Source organism: Apostichopus japonicus, chromosome 9, assembly GCF_037975245.1.
Source record: "Apostichopus japonicus isolate 1M-3 chromosome 9, ASM3797524v1, whole genome shotgun sequence".
NCBI classification, from domain to species: domain Eukaryota; kingdom Metazoa; phylum Echinodermata; class Holothuroidea; order Aspidochirotida; family Stichopodidae; genus Apostichopus; species Apostichopus japonicus.
In genome coordinates, this window is record NC_092569.1 from 23,398,532 (window position 1) to 23,416,370 (window position 17,839).

At 34.8% G+C, this 17,839-nt stretch overlaps 3 protein-coding genes across 5 annotated transcripts in view; 2 read left to right on the top strand and 1 right to left on the bottom strand.

The window, feature by feature from the left end:
- Positions 1-17,810, top strand: part of LOC139973011 (uncharacterized) — a 32,818-nt gene extending 15,008 nt beyond the window's left edge. The window contains exons 2-12 of one of the 3 annotated variants that reach the window (XM_071979355.1): positions 7,610-7,741; positions 8,782-8,872; positions 10,157-10,285; positions 11,543-11,650; positions 12,107-12,214; positions 12,702-12,821; positions 13,227-13,328; positions 14,693-14,907; positions 15,022-15,330; positions 15,694-15,955; positions 17,218-17,810. In XM_071979355.1, the coding sequence (XP_071835456.1) occupies positions 8,806-8,872; positions 10,157-10,285; positions 11,543-11,650; positions 12,107-12,214; positions 12,702-12,821; positions 13,227-13,328; positions 14,693-14,907; positions 15,022-15,330; positions 15,694-15,955; positions 17,218-17,525 (1,728 nt within the window). In that variant the 5' untranslated portion in view covers positions 7,610-7,741; positions 8,782-8,805 and the 3' untranslated portion in view covers positions 17,526-17,810. Of the gene's footprint in view, positions 1-7,609; positions 7,742-8,675; positions 8,873-10,156; positions 10,286-11,542; positions 11,651-12,106; positions 12,215-12,701; positions 12,822-13,226; positions 13,329-14,692; positions 14,908-15,021; positions 15,331-15,693; positions 15,956-17,217 lie in introns of those variants that run through there. The other 2 variants (XM_071979357.1, XM_071979356.1) reach the window with 2 other exon arrangements.
- Positions 1-17,839, top strand: part of LOC139973954 (techylectin-5A-like) — a 120,332-nt gene that overhangs the window by 51,613 nt on the left and 50,880 nt on the right. The window lies entirely within an intron of this gene.
- Positions 1,158-3,467, bottom strand: LOC139973019 (ficolin-2-like). The gene is made up of 3 exons (XM_071979365.1): positions 3,309-3,467; positions 2,064-2,331; positions 1,158-1,652 (listed from the first exon to the last, which is right to left on the bottom strand). The coding sequence occupies exons 1-3, from the start codon at positions 3,426-3,428 to the stop codon at positions 1,399-1,401; spliced, it is 642 nt and encodes a 213-aa protein (XP_071835466.1). The 5' UTR covers positions 3,429-3,467; the 3' UTR covers positions 1,158-1,398.

Genomic DNA, 17,839 nt, shown 5'->3' on the forward strand with positions numbered 1-17,839 from the left:
CAAAATTGTTAGCAATAGGAGTCGGTGGAACCACATAATTGTACTAAACAAAACTGATGAAATGATATTTATGAAGTCATTGATCCTAAGGTAATATTTCCACAAAGTGCAAAGAGGATGGTAGTCTCAGTTTTTTTTTTACAATTTGAAACGCAATCTTATACCCTGAATAAGCACGAGATAAGACCTGACGAGAGGGGATAATTGGTTTCCCCAAGGCCCGGAGTCAATGAGGAGATCCACTGAGAAGGATTTGGAAATTTACCGAAGAAATTTAGAAAGTATAATGTATTGTGATTTTTCATAGTAAAATCAAGGGGAAAATGAAATGTGCAAGCAAACTATCTGTAATTATGTAGCCACTTTCCTACTCTAGGGAATGATTTATTTTATAAAACATATTTATAAAAGACAAACTGACTGAAATTTTAGACAATGGATATGCAAAGAATGTTTGTATGGCTACTAGGAACGGGGTTGTGGCCGCTGGATTACAAGCACACCGCTTCAAAAATTCAGTTTCCAGCCCTTAGATGGTGAGCTCCCTATATGACCATGCAATATATACAATTACTATATATTTAAAGCCGAATTTCTCTTGAAATATCTCCCTTGCCTCTTTTTCGGTCGTGTCCGACAGAAACTTAGGCGTGATCCCTTGTTAAACGGTAGCAACATACTGCGGCTTCTGACTGGCACCCACATCAAAGAACTGGCTGTGGGCATTTCAAACAACTAAGGGCTGGATAGCCCAGTTGGTACTGCGCTGTGTCTGTTATCCAAACGCCACTGGTTCGAAGCCAGTTCTAGCCATGACAATTTCTTTGCTCCTTTTTAATATTTTGTTGTAGTGATTCAGTACTTATAAACGATTATCCTTGCTTGTATAAGCTCTATAGTTGATTACTGTAATAAGTTTAGCAGCGTACAACAACATCAGACTTATTGGTGTTTGCCAAGCAGAACAGAAATGACACAGGGAGGAGGTAGAGAAGAGACCATGGTATGTTTCGTTACCTTAATGAGAAAGCACCGGATTAGGGGTGGGGAAGTGGGTGTAGAAGATACCCCATGGTCTCACGAAACTTAAGCATGCCGTATATTGGTTGGATCTTTGCAATCATAATATCAACTTCAGAATAGTATTATTGATCACAGTGCTACTAAATTAATACAGAAAGAAAACCAATATGCAATGTAAAATATTAAAGTTGATCCATGTATTTGTTTTGATATATATGGAGAAAAAGAAAGAGAAAGGCACCACAGAGTTTGGTGAAGTACCATATGTGAGAAGAAGCCCGAGTATTGCTCGGTAGTAGCATAAAGAACACTGTCAGGTACAATCAATTTTTAGCCCAAAAAGGAATGAAAAAAGGGGCCGTGGTGGGGTGTAGTTTAAAGAGGTCTAACTTTCATTTCGGTAAATTTCAGATTACAGTTTCCCCCAGGAAGGCCAGTCCATTCAATACAAGCATCCACAAAGTCACCAGTGCGAAAGAAATAGCGAGAGTTGAGATCACATTCGTCGCATCGGTTGTACCACCAGGCACTGCCCTGTGACAAGGCACAATTACCAGTACCGTGTTTGTCATTATCGTTGTCGGTAGTTGTGAAGGACATATTTCTGTGAATTGCAAATGAGTCTGTGCCTGTAACCAAATATGAAAAAAAGAATTAAACCGATAACCAAACAAGGTATAGGTACGTGATCAATCTGTGTGCAGAGAGAATTGCATATATTTATTGAAAATATATATTTAAGTTTAATCTTATACAAAAATTAATTGTAAAATATTCTTTATATTGTTATTCCTGTGCCAGAAATTAATATGGAAAAGAGAAATATGCCACACTGGTAGTTGAAAACCACCTCTTAGTTTTTGTTGTCCCAACCTCAATTCTATAAGACATTGTTTCATTCTTATTGTTTACCGATTTCTCAATTCCTATTCTTATCGATATATTAATTATTCCGTCGTTCTCAATTGCATATTTAAATAAAACGAAAATACTTAAGCATATATATTTTGAAAAGGTATTGAGTAGAACAAAATACTAACACGTACTTTCCGGCAAGTATTGTCCGAGCTCAACCAGTCTGTATTTACTGCTCTCGTCACTGATTCGGAATCGATCATATATGGCAAAGTAAGGAACGTCGTGTTGGTTATTCATATCAATCCGAATCTCATACTTCTTTTGATTCGTCAAGAGAGAGATTTTGTCGTTACCTAACCAAAATTCCCCGTTCAGAAAACCAAATCCATGTTTGTAATCGTACCACTCACGGAAGAAATCTACGGACCCGTCAACGCGACGCTGGATTATCTGTCGAATGCGATTTATTTGAGAAGGCGGTTGAATAAAAGTGAAAACTTAAAGCTGCAATTTAAGTATACGGTTGCAACTTTGCATCACTTTTACTCGTTGTTGAAATAAATAACTTATGTATAAATTCTTGCGTACTTTAAACGGGTTTACAGCATAGGAAAATGTTTTGCCGTCTGACCCGTGCTTTCGTTTGAGTTTAGTCTGACCAGTGCTTTAGTTTGAGTTGTTCTTACATTTTCCTACTTATGGTTTACATTTGTAAGGAGTTTTTTCTTGATTCGCTCCTTGAGATCATTAATCGTTATGGCATACACTCTCAAGGGATAGAGGCAGTGGTTGGTCAGAGACTACAGCCATGGAGCGCGGGTCAATGAGGAAGCCTTATTTTCAGAATGGAATGGAATCATCAGCTATTTAGGAAATGACGTCATCAGCAAGTTTCATGAAAGGAGCATTCTCTGCGGGAATTTAGCATATTTATTCAAAAAGTCAATATCTTAAATGGAAAGGCGCAGGTGAGGTGGTTTATACAAACAGCCTTCTGATAAAAACTATGTTCCCTATCTTCCCCAAAATCCTATTCACAAGGACTCATTTTGTTTAATCCACGTTAGTACTTGTCAATGTCCCGTAGATAACTCTTTCTGAGTTTAGCAGATTATCACAAATGAATATATGAAATATTTAAATGCAGAAACTCACATTTCGACGGGTTAACAGAGTTTTTAGGGACATAGACAGGGATTCTAACTGTAGACTTCACAGACCCACTCACAGACCCACACACAGACCCACTCTCAGACCCACACACAAACCCACTCTCAGACCCACTCTCTCTCATGTCAGCATGTGGCTTGATCAAACTAATTTTGATAAAACTATATCAGTTTAACTGCATATATTGCTGGTTCCGCTAGTGTGATTTCCTTCTAATTGACGAACAAAATATAGAGAAATTCTTCAACTTAACTTACAGTCCAACCCCCTCCATCAATCGAGTTGTTACAATATACACGGAAAGGTTCTAGAGCATCGTCCGGCTGAATAAGATAAACTCCAGACTTCTTAGTAGAAAATCTTGATGAGAACTTCATGAGATAGTCACGGACTTCAGAACAATCTCACGGGTACTCGCTTCCTGGTAATTGAAAAATGACGTGATTGCGTAAGCTGATCAATGACTGAAATGAGTAATTCACGAATAATCTTTGTTTATATTAACATTATTGAGTCAAATTTGACATAAATACTCCTTGGATTTTATATTCAGTTTTTATATATAATACACAGACTATTATAGACTATAAAGACTAGTTTCTGAATACCTGTATAAGGTACATGCTGTATACATATGCATATGTTCGTTGCATTACATTGTTCAATGTCTCATATACTGTGTCACTGGGTAGATATCATTGAATTTTGGTAACATTAAATAACATTAAATGTTTTTGCCTTGAAATTATTGTTGTGATTTTCTTTTATAAAACACTACTTCGATAGGGGTAACAATCTCTGCCTACCTACCCATATACATCCCCATGTCTTTCCCAGTCCTACATTAATGTGTGTTGAACCCGTTTAGTATACGATCAAAGCATTGACCACAGATCTCGTTAAAATTATATTCATCTAAAATTATATCGAATCCACAATTACTGACTTCTCAAAATCTCAGTGTAGCCAAAAATATATGTGTCTTGTAAGTCGGTGGATCGCTAAAGATGATACAACTCTCTTCTAGCAATTCAAATGCTATAGCGATTCTAAGAGCATCGAATTTAAATACGTTAAGCGGCCTTTCAGCTGTATTCGAATACCGTAGCTTTAATTGTAGGGATTACTTCTAATGTCTTTAACAGACACTGTCTTTCTATGAAAATGTTATCATATCTATTGATTGAAGTAAAAACTGCTGACCTGTTTACAAGGGCATTTATAAAGAATGTAATGACAGGAAATCACGCGAAGACGGATTAGTTGTAAATAGTTGGGGGACTTAAACTACACAACTCTGTTAGCGGTCGAATGCAGACAAAGAGAGGGCGCCACGCGAACAAGTTTGTGCGGTTATTTTAAGCTGACAAAAAAATTGGGCATCTTATCCATTATTCAATCTGTGTTACAATTGTATTAAGATGAGTGACTAGGAGATTTTATATGAAAGGTTGTATTTCTCGAAAATAATATCAATTTACCAATAGTGTTGCTTGAGAGGGATATGGTACGTAAGTGTTAGAGAGGGAGGGACAGGACTTATTTGTGGGATTCATATTTTTTACCACTGGCCACAAAAGTGACGTTAATGGGAAGAAAAGGAACATGATGTTTTGCTACATACAAAACTATTTCTTGTTGGTTCACGTTACGATAATTAAAGTCTAACTTTGTACGGTCGACTAAATTTTACTACGCTACAATTTATTTATAATTGCTTCTTGTTATACTGTCAACCAGATATCTTGATTTGTATGTAGGTATGTATGTATTTTAGAACCTTCTGCTAGCAGAAACTCGCGTAGAAGCCTCATTGGCTTATCAAAGCCGCAAGCTGACCGACGTCAGTCTCTTAGATTCGTATTTAACGTCCAATGATGATGAATTTTCAAATGTCAACAACTCTGTAACTGGACCACATACATTAATCTTGGAGTGACTCGAACCGGGGACCTTATGATTGGAAGGCACCGACGTTAACCACTGAGCTAACACTTTTAGTTTCGGCCCAAGGCCTCTTATCATTCGCTTTACCAGATAAAATTGTTCACGAGTTCTTACAAGCACCAGCTATCCTGAGGGAAACTTCGGAAGGAACCAGCTACTAAATGGTTCGATACAACTTTCGCCCCTATACTCAGGTCGGCTGATCGATTTGCACGTCACAACCGCTGCGGACATCTACCAGAGTTTCCTCTTGCCTCTTCCTGTCCAAGAAAATATAGTTCACCATTTTTCGGGTTTTGGCATTCTTGTTCTTCCTCTGCTCCACCGGACGAGCCGCTTTCGAGGCGCTTCACCGAGCCACTCCACGAGCCGCTCCATCGGACGAGCCGATTTCACGCGTAGCTTGCCAGATGAAACAGTTCATTAGCAATGAAATAGACAACATACTTGGTAATATCATCATAACGCATGTTTGGGTAAATGTCATTGATGACATTTAGATGATATGATTTAATGACTTTATCCTTTCTACAGTAGTCGTGTTTTTTTGAAGGATAACGCTCTATATTAATTCAAATAGAAATGTTATAATGTTGCAGTGCTTATTGGATGTCATATCGAGTGAGATTTTGGGAGCGGATTCCCCCCCCCCCCCCTCCAGTGGTAGTATCTATATATATATATATATATCTATATATATATATCTTTATATATATATATATCTTTATATATATATAGAGATAGATATATATATATATATATATATATATATATATATATATCTCGAACTCGATAATCTTGTTCATATACGGTACTTTTCTTTCTACATCTAGAGATCAACATGATATATATATATATATATATATATATATATATAGGTCAATTGTTATATTGACAATTGGACATATTCTTCTAGGAGCAGGGATACGGTGGAGTGTGGGGCGTCACCGTTTGAAAATGTGATCATAAAGACCTATAAATGCAATTATGATAAAGCATACAGTTTACTGATTTAACTTTGGACACTCACTCACCCTTTGTCACCCTCGCGCACCCCTCACCCCCTTCTCCTCCTATTACATCTCCTCTCCCCTTCTCACCCTCTTACATTTCCCTCTTCCTCGAACTCGATAATCTTGTTCATATACGGTACTTTTATTTCTACATCTTCTACTATACGTATAAGCAATAATACAACCGTCATCTTGTATGCAATTCAGAAAAGGTTATATAAGAAAGCCTGTCGTTAAACACTGGCAGCAATAATTGATTTATTAAACGTAACGTTAAGTTTGACTTGACAAGACTCTTCGACCGATGAGCCGAGAATTATGTCGTCTTATATGTTTACAAGAGGAACAATTAAAAATCAGTAATCGCACAAAATGAACTAAATTCAGGCTATGATTTTTATGAGGTCGTAATAACCTTGAAGCGAGCGACCCTTTTTTTTTTAATAATGTAGAATTTTGAAGCCGTGGTTGCTTCTAGCAAGATAATGATAATTTGATAATGATAATTTGTACACAATGAACAGTTTAAAGACACACTTCTCAGAAATGTTTGTTTCAATTGGCCATTCAAGTGATTCAACAAGCAATTCATAAACTCAACATGATACGGTATAAAACGGGGGAGGTTTCCTGTATCTCTTTACATTATTACATTTTTTTCAATATTATTATTATTATCACCACAATCATGGTAAATCTACTTTGAGGTAAATATATCTATTCTTAGAATTTTGTTATTATGTTTCCATATTGATATTTTAATCGTCATATGGCTTTATCAATGCTTTCATATAGGCCTATTATTAATAAAAATGAGCAAGGTTCAGTCGTGTTAATTATGGCCTATACACGGTATAGAAAGCGAATTTGGAAGGAAAATGTAGAGAGTTCTTTCAGAGACAAAATAATCTTTCTTGATGATTAATTTTGAAAGTGTCTAAATGGTTGTATTATAGGACTAATGATTTCACTTTTTAATGTAATATTTCCTCGTAGACGTGTATATTCCAGAAAATATTATTAAAAGTTATCGTGTCCTCATATACTTGTAACGGACATACTTTATTATGTGCAAATCAAGATTTATTTTCAATATTTTATCCCGTCACTGAATATTTATGTTAATTATATTGTTTACAATGTTATCTACATAAAAAGAACAGCGAATCAAATTTTATGAGATGCAGGTCCATTTACAGATTTACATGTATAAATTGAAGGTAACAGTGTACATTGCGCATATAGGGAATGGTTAACCACCCACCCCACCACCACGGACTCCCATGGGGTTTATGCGAGACCTGGATATGAGTATAAAAATTAATTAGTAGACAGAATACTGCCTTAATGGAAAACACTTTCTTCACCTTTTCCTTAGCTTATTCTTATACGCGGAGCTTTGCTCCATAATCGTTGTAAAACCGACATCATTGGTTGCGTATACCGTATAGTTTGTAGGTTATGATGTACATACATGAATATTGTCCTATACTTGCGTATCTGTCTCGACGCTTGAGATTAGTCTTAGGAGGTATCGTCCTATCTTTGATGGAACACAAACCCACAAACATTATCTTAAGTCTGTAATGCTTTCATAGGACAGAAAGCATATGCAATGAACCACTTCTGAACCACTGGGTCCGGGCGTACCGATTTACCGCTGCAGCATTGGTCCTGTGCGCCGGAAGCATTAGGCCCAGAAGGCGCCGATTTCCTCTTGATTGCGAAAGGTGAGTACGAGGCGCCAAGTGTGCCACATCTTTAAAGCAAACCTCCCCCCCCCCCTGTCTGGTAGATCACTGAAAATGTAGCAGTATTGTGTATGGGAGGGATATCGTGGTTTAAATATCGTATCAATTCGGAATATATAAACATTTATTTATATATATATATATATATATATATATATGTATGTATATATATATATACATATATATATATATATATATATGTGTAGAAAAACCAGAGAAATAATAGAGAAATAAAATATATATATATATATATATATATATATATATGTATATATATTATAACGAAAATCCATGTTTACTCCTAAAGAAAATATATTTAGAGAAAACCAGAGAAATAAGATATGACGCATCATTGACAAATAAGTAGTAAAGTTTTAGAAACTATATTTACCTACGTCAGCAATACTTGGCAGTCGAATGAAAAGTACAAAATGTAACACAATGAAAGTATGATGCTAATTAAGTGAAATTTGCATTGATGGAATTAGAACGAATTAAAATAAAATTATATTATTTTCTTCATCGGTGGCGATTTGTAGTAGCTGGTAAACAGCAAAAGGGTAAACGAAAAAGGGCGAAACGAAATAAAAACTAACGCTGTCACTAAACTGCATTTGTGTGGGACTACCAATATAACTATAATATACTGAAATCTAAAGATTCAAACTTATAAACCTTGTACCAAAACGCATGGCGCTAACTTCCAGTTTTTATTTTCTCTGTAACATTTTCAAAATAAAAATAAGATATTATGTTTCTAACATTTATAAGTAAGTGTTACATTTTAATAATGATAAACGTATATTTGTATCACTCAATATTCATATATATCCATCGTAACTATAAAACATTATGCATATTCATCGCTTTGGCGGCCATATTTGAAACGTAACCTAATGGTTCTGGGTTGCTATGAGTTACAGGTATACATAAAGTATATTCACACTTGACAATCAGTTCAGTTGTCTTGATGTGATTCTTAGCTTGCATCGTCTGTTTTCCAACTATTTACTTCGTAGATTTGAGACGTCTCGGAAGGAATCATGAAGCCGTTCACAATAATTGCCGCCGTGGTTTGCGGAATTTATTTACTGCTCGAATGGACCGAGGGTAAGCTACATCTATTAACGTTTCAACTCCATCTTTTCCCAACAAAACAGGCTGTTTCAAAGATTAATTCAGGATGATGCGTAACATGATTATTTTATTTTTTTAATAGATCTGTCATAAAATATGTACAAAAAGTATGATGGCAATAACACTAGCAAAGTTGATGACGATTAGACTTTTCTTATCTTGGAACTCTAAATAAATAAGTGTCTTTTACAAGTTGTTATCGGTTCAGTGAAATCAAAATTAAGTTATCCATTGTATGCCATGTTGTTATTGACGTAATTTCGATATATATTATATTTCTGTTTTTGAGTAATGCTGCAACAAAATGGAGGTTTAGAATTCTATGAAGGAGTAGATGATACATTTCTGTCGCTGTTTAGTCGCTGTATACTGAACATAGCAATTGTAAATTGTAAAATAAATCCCGCTACATTATTTCCACATCAATTTCAGAAAATTGTCATAATTTTCAAGCATTTGGGGGTTTGATATTGACGTCAAATGTTCACCTAAGGCAATAAACAACAGCATGAAACATTAAACATAGACATAACTTTTCAAAAATCATCATATTTGCTAAGCCTTTCAATGTGTTTCTTTCAAGACACAAATATATATCTAATCGACAGTTTAAGCAACATGTGATATAATACGTTACCTCATATGCTAAACGTGACTAGATGCGCTTATTTGTGACAGTAGGTTATTAATCGTAACCAAGCTATACCGTTTTGTTAGTGTGAAAGCATCAAGTTTAGTTTGTTTTAGAAGTCTACAATATAGTTCTAAATAATTCAGCGATCTGAACAAACTAAGATCTCTGAAATTTATTAAATTTACTCGTGTTTATAAAATACAGATTATTTTAATAAATATCTTCAAAAATGCTGTGACTTAAAAAAAATGAATTTATTGACGTAAAAGAAGGTTAATATGTTTCACAATCATTCATACATGGGAGGCTAAACATATCGTTTTAACAAATTTACTGAATGTCACTCATAGCAATATATGCTAGCGTCAAAAAATACACCATAAATTTTGCAAACAGCAAGAACTTTTATAATCAACTAGCATATTTTCTCAGGACAATACCTATCGAGAAAAATAAATATAGGTAACAAGGAGGAAAGGAATCATATCTTTCATGAATTTATCCCTTGTGTTATATATATATATATATATATATATATATATATATATATATATATATATATATATATATATATATATATATATATATATATTCTAAATACGTCATTATTATTCCTCTTCAAGGAAAGACTTGCTATTACACAACAACAATTGACGAGAATGGCGCTGCAAAGTGGATCAAAGACAAAGGAGATTGTGATGTCATCAAATTTGGGGGTGTTAAGACAACCGCAACACCAAAATCATTCACAGGTGAGGGTGTTTATCTGAGCATAAATATTAAACTATTTTATGATGACTGGGAGCCATGGCAGAGTTGAAACTGTACATATATGATATTATATTTACTTTTATTGTCAAGTAAAAGCATCAAGTATATAGATGTTAACATTCATTGGATTCTGTTATTCTTTCATGTTAAAGATGGCATTTTTATAATCGGTAAGTGACACCCTAGACATAACAGACGAGTTGTGTGGAATGATTTTAATAAACCTGCCCAAAATACCATATTAACATTTTTCTATAATTTCACTTAATACGCTTACATCTTAGGACTCATCTCTGAACACAGAACAAAGCTTTAATTTCCTACCAATGAACAAAAGGCTTCTATAACGATTCAGCAGTATTGAAAGGAAGTTGTATGGTTCTTAAAGCATAAATAACATAAATATATCATAAGAAATGAGCCGAACTTAATAAAGTTAAGATTCAATGCATTATAAGGCTTCCCGGATTTATATGAATATCGGCATTTCATGTATAAATGTAATGCGCTTATACCTTTAGCAATCTCTCTTTAACTTTTGAACAATTATCGTGTTCATACACAACAATTGTCCTTCAAATATTGTTTGCTTTCTGACGAACAAGTTTTTAAACTTTTCAAACAAACATTATTGAATGAACAAATTAAATATATATAGTAAGCTACTTTATAGTTTCAAATCAAATATTTATATTGGTTCCATATTACTGTGTTGCTTCAATTTGCTAATTATCAGCCAGCATGTATTATCTGAAGGTAAATTGAAATACTTTTTTTTTAGTAACCAATGCGATGGTTGTTCTACTGTGAAATAAACATGCGTATGAATAGAAAGATGATGCCAGAAAGGTTTACATTTTTAAGTCAGGCAAACATATTTCCAAAATGATTCTTACGAAAATTATTTGATAACATTTCTTGTACCGGGTTGCGCGTCATAAACTAGTTTTACTAAATTATATTTCAAGCGAATTACAGCAAGGATTCTGAGGATGGGAGCTGAGTAGGATGTACTCCGATAAACATAAATTCAGCCAAATATCAATTAAAGAGGGAAAAAGTACAAATGTGCAGGTTTATCTAAAGAATGCTCATTTCTTATTGACCCAAATTATTCTTAAAAGGCTCTTGATAGAAATATATAGTTATACAACAGTCTACTTGACTACGGTCAAATAAGGTACTAACCAAATGAAATCAAACGTAGATCATATATTTGTCTTCAACACATTCTTCAGGCAAAGGAATTTCACCAACTACTGAGGATATCTTGACCTCTTCAACTGCACAAACATCAGAGGATATGCCATCCACAGAAGCTGTTGGCAGCACAAGCAATCCACCAGGTGGGTATACATACTTTTCCATATTAGGAGTTTATCTGTTGTAATCATGTATGCATACATGTACCATCCATGGAAGCTGTTGGTAGTTAAAATACACTACCAAGTGGGTAAACGTACATTTCCATATTAGAAGTCAATCTGTTGTAACCATGCATGCATACATATACCATCTACAGAAACTGTTGGTACCACTAATGCAAAGTACTTTATTGAGGAGAGGAGGGGTGTGGGATGTACTCCGAAGAACATTAATTAAGACAAAATTTTAGATAAAAAGGGAATAAAGTACAAACTTTTAGGGTTATCCCAAAGAAATCTCATTCCTTATTGACCCAAATTATTCTTAAAAAGATCTAGTTAGTAAGATATTGTGATGTATCTTGACTCCGTCAAATAAGGTACTAACCAAATGAAATCAAACTTAGATCATATATTTGTCTTCAACATATTCTTCAGACAAAGGAATTTCACCAACTACTGAGAATATCTTGACATCTTCTACTGCACAAACATCAGAGGAAACATCATCCACAGAAGCTGTTGGTAGCACTAATAATCCACCAGGTGGGTATACGTACTTTTACTAATTACGAGGTTATCTGCTGTAACCATGTATGCATACATATACCATCTACAGAAGCTGTTGGTAGCACTAATACACTACCGAGTGGGTATATTTACTTTAGCATATTAGGAGGTTATCTGTTGTAATCATGTATGCATACATTTACCATTTACTGAAGCTGTTGGTAGTACTAATGCAAAGTACTTGCTCTTAATTAGATTTTCAAGTGAATTACAACAAGGGTATTGAGGAGGGGAGGGTGTGGGATGTACTCCGATAAACATAAATTAAGCCAAATTTCAGATAAAAAGGGAACAAAGTACAAACTTTTAGTGTTATCCCAAAGAAATCCCATTCCTTATTGACCCAAATTATTCTTAAAAGGATCTAGTTAGTAAGATATAGTTATGTATCAGTCTACTTGACTACGGTCAAATAAGGTAGTAACCAAATGAAATCAAACTTAGATCATATATTTGTCTTAAGCATATTCTTCAGGCAAAGGAATTTCACCAAAAACTGAGAATATCTTGACCTCTTCTAATGCACAAACATCAGAGGATACATCATCCACAGAAGCTGTTGGTAGCACTAATAATCCACCAGGTGGGTTATCGTACATTTGTATATTTATAAGTTATCTGTTGTAACCATGCATGCATATATATACCATCTACAGAAACTGTTGGTAGCACTTATGCAAATGTACTTGTCCTTAATTAGATTTTCAAGTGAAATATAACAAGAGTATTGAGGAGGGGTGGGGTGTGGGATGTACTCCGATAAACATAAATTAAGCCAACATTTTAACTAAAGAGGGAACAAAGTACAAACTTTAAGGGCTATCCCAAAGAAATATCATTTCTTATTGACCCAAATTATTCTTAAAAAGCTCTTGTTAGAAAGATATTGTTATATAATAGTCTACTTGACTACGGTCAAATAAGTTACAAACCTAATGAACACAAACTTAGATCATATATTTCTCTTCAACATATTCCTCATGCAAAGGAATTACAACAACTACTGAGGATATCTTGGCCTCTTCAACTGCACAAACATCAGAGGATATACCTTCCACAGAAGCTGTTGGTAGCACTAATAATCCACCAGGTGGGTATACGTACTTTTGCATATTTGTAAGTTATCTGTTGTAACCATGCATGCAAGCCATACATATATCATCCACAGAAGCTGTTGGTAGCACTAATAATCCACCAGGTGGGTATATTTTCTATTGCGTATTAGAAGGTTATATGTTGTAACCATGCATGCATACATATACCATCTACATAAGCTGTTGGTAGCCCTAATACACTACCAAGTGGGTATATGTACTTAAGTATATTAGGAGGTACTAGCTTGTAAACATGCATATATACAAACGTCCATGCCCATAAGAGTGGTATTGCTTTAAGAATTCGTTTCGTCCGACAACATAGTTTAGTTTAGTAGAAAAAAGGGATGTTTAATAACCACCTTGCATAACATTTAAATTGTAAAGCGCTATCTTGTATTTTGTTCATATAAAACTTACATCGAATATTTGATCAGTAGTATTTTTTTTTTGGAGATTGCATACAACCGCAACTTATTATAAAGAATAAGCATTTAACAATAACAACTGGATTTCTCATTTGGCATAGGAACGGGAGAATCTACTGAGACTACTTTGATCTCTCCCTACCTTTGTTACAGACGTTCTAAAAAGCAATAATAAAAATGGGTCAGACTTACCATCTTCGGTATTGGCGACAAAAAGATTTGTATATATGTGGTGTAACAATCAAATGTCGGCGTGGACGCAGAAGCTTTCCATAAGTTATGACGTTATGAGTCCAAATAGCTGTATTTTGTGATGTTTGTTCTTCTATTGTTCCCATAAATCCCATACCATTGGAGCAAATAAAACTCTCAACAAATACTTAAATAGTGATAATTAATCCAAAAAATCCGTAGACTGTCAATAGACTTCTATCACAGTTTGGTAATTCGTTGGGAATGTGTATTTGCTGTTGGTTGTTCAGGCAAAATCATACCAATAATTACTACAGTAAAAATATGGGCAAACCAAATGGCAATCACCTACATCATAGAAGACAAAGCCCCATAGACATCACTAAATGTTACAAACCATGGTTGTGATAACACAGACTCAAAACTGTGTAAGTAGCAAGTAATGGTTGGGCATTTACGCTACAACTGAATATTTAATTTGTTTTAAATTTTATTTGTAATTTTGCCCCAAATTATTCAGGCAACTTGCCAAAACTTTTAACTGTTAAACTATGAGTGAATTTGTTACATTGTAGGTCTATACCACTGTGTCCTTTTCAGTAATCTTAATAATATTTGAAATAATATCGTTGTTACTATTTTTATGTAAATCTTACCACATTTCTGATAGGGAATAACACATGAATTGCAATTCAAAATTAAAATTGTATTTAAAGATAGTCTACGTTTGTGCTGCCTAGGTACATCGATCCCTACATGTCCTAAGAACATGATCAACGCAACCTGCAGTTGCCAGGGAACATGTGAAGATCCCAACGGACAATCAGCTTGTAACAGACACTGTTTGGGTAGTGAGGGTTGCACCTGTCCAGTTGGTTTCTTACAGCAAGGAAGTGACTGTACCAATGCGAGTGAATGCGTGTGTATCGTTACAGAGGCCAACTTGTTTATAACAGTGAGTATTTGCATGACTGATCTCAATATCACGTGACTATTCAAACGAAGCCACAGAAACAAATTATCGTTTGATATAAATGCCTTGTTTCTTTTTGCATCAATTCAATGCTAGAATGGAGAAGCATCCGTTAACAATGACTGCACACGAAAGTGCTCTTGTAGCAATAACCAACTGACCTGTGCAGACTACATATGTATTACCAATGCTGTGTGTGATGTCAGAGATGGAGTACGAAAGTGTTATTGTAATGAGGGATACGAAGGTGACGGTGAAACTTGTGTATCCTTGTCGTATAAAGACTGCCAGGATGTTTATGACGCTGGATATAGACAAGATGGCGTTTATACAATCATGCCTACTGGATGGCATGGTTTACCGTTCAACGTATCTTGTAAAATGGAAAACGGTGGAGGATGGACCGTAAGTCTTGATTTACAAAATAGGAATGTTTCAACTACGTTTCTGTGAGATATTATGATTTAGTCTATTGTAGACGGTAATGGAAGTACGAGTTTCTGTTTTCGGTTTGGTTGCACTTTATAATTCCTTACCAGGAAATGAATATATTAAAAATACTTTTGTAGATGCAAATTTTGACAATCCTAAAAATGTCCTCCCCTGTAAAGAAAAACTAAACAAAGAAAGTCTTAAGTTTGTCATACTGAAACATTATTTTATAAAAATATAGTCTTGCGGTTTTTCTTGAATTGTGTGTGTGTTGGCATGCTTTAACTACTCCAATAACTATCTTTATTTCATTATTTTTATCCGCTATCTTTTCAGGTGCTTCAACGTCGTACCGATGGCTCTACTAGTTTTTATCAAAACTGGACTGCGTACAAAGAAGGGTTTGGTGACAGCAAGAACTTATGGTTAGGAAATGAAAAGCTTCATTACTTGACGAACCAAAGGAACTACAAGCTTCGCTTTGACATCACTACTTCTAGTGGATCGGCTAAATATGCTGAATATGCGGAATTTCAAATCGAGTCTGAAAGCAACAACTACAAAATGAATAAACTGGGCAGTCACAGTGGATATACAGGTTTGTTGGAAGTTGGATATTTGCGTCTTGCCTAGTATAATATGTCAAGTTAAAGTTACTGGTATGTTCACAATAAACTTCCTGAGAAAATGGTCGTCACGGTTATAGCACTTCTTATTACCTACAAAATATGTACGAAGTACACTTCATCAGAAACCCTCAAAAAGAGGGTTGGGTGTAACATCCCCCCCACCCCCCCCCCCCCCACACACACACACTTAACATGTTCTCCGGTTGTATCGACGAGATTATGATATTGTTTAAAATCGATTTCAGGTTATGTAGGATCATTCGCACGCATTAATTAGAAGGCAAAAAAGCGATGGAAACAGAACAAGTGATGAAGTAATACAAAATACCATATTGCTGTTTATTTGTCTCTCCCTATCAATCATCTCAATTTAGTGGCAATTGATATGAAGAAACCTTTTTATGTTTGCCAATTTGGTTTTATAATCTTGAAAGAGCAAATAAGGTGTTGCCTCTCCCAGGCTGGACCGTTTCCTTAACCTCCCATTGGATACTGTTGGTATCTTTGACAAAATATTGAAGTAGTCTGACTAGTCGATGAACAAGAATGTATTCTGAATGAGAAAGCATCAATCTAAGAACAGGAAATATTACGGAAGAGAAATACGACCATATATCTTCACAGAACTAGTAAAAGAGAAATAAATTATTGAGGGCTTGCAGTGAACATATTCCACTAGCAGAATAAATATTTCTTATAACATATGTGAAATAATTATAGCAAGAAGAGCCGTACACCGTGTTTCAAGACAAGAACAACCTGAGACATAGAATGAAATTTAAAAATGTGAATATAATAACTAAAAACTATTTAATAGAAAGCCCATGATTTAGGTCTCCGTTCGGACCAAATACCATATTTACTCATTTAATCATAATATTTAATATCAATAGACAATAGTTTCATTTAATATGCAAGATTACAGAATTTATATTAATATACATCAGTTAATTTCAATCAAGATCAATGATCCTCTTACAGTCACATCCATTTAGAGGGTAAACTAATACAACAGTGCATGAGATATCTATTGATCGCGAAATTATCCCATTAACTATAAGAAACATTTCAATTCAATATGCATACCCCACCCCCTCCCCCCTTCATTCTAGTTTACTATATTACTCATTTCATGACCCAACAAAATTTTCTGCAATTTATTACGATACTTACGCTATTGTTTAATGGCCAAGTATTAACCACTGATGGTTCTTGCTGTTTTTCTTCACAGGTTATTATTTCAATCATAGCAGAGGAAAACAATTCAGCACGCATGACCGAGACAATGACGGATGTGGTAACTTCAACTGCGCAGAGAAGCACATAAGTGGCTGGTGGCACTCGAATAAGTGGTGCTCTTCTTGTCGTAGTAATGGCTGTTGCCATCAATTCCAGTACAGCAGCCGATGCAAGTCAACTTGTACGGCTCACAACCTCAACGGTGTATACAATGGAGGCAACGGGGAAGGAATCTTCTCTAGTTGTAAAACTTACTGCAACATCCAATACGTTGAGATGAAAATTCTACCATCCTCTTGAGTTGATGACGGATAGTCTTTCTTGTGATTTCTCTCGAAACCATTGTAAAATGAACAGATATTATTCGTTATGAGAAAGACAAAGCAACTGGACGAAACGAGCCATTGGTAGTATCCATGGAAAACAAATGTATCATCTTCGAGGATTGAAACCTCTCAAGAAAACTTTAATTAGGAGATTAAATGTTCAAATATGAGTGTCAGATTTAAAAAAAATAATAGTATTCTTTTATCTTCAGACACATTGCTGAATATTCCTTTATTTGAAATAATTTCCTAAACTGATCATGTTTTTCAATTGTTTTTTTTTCTTCT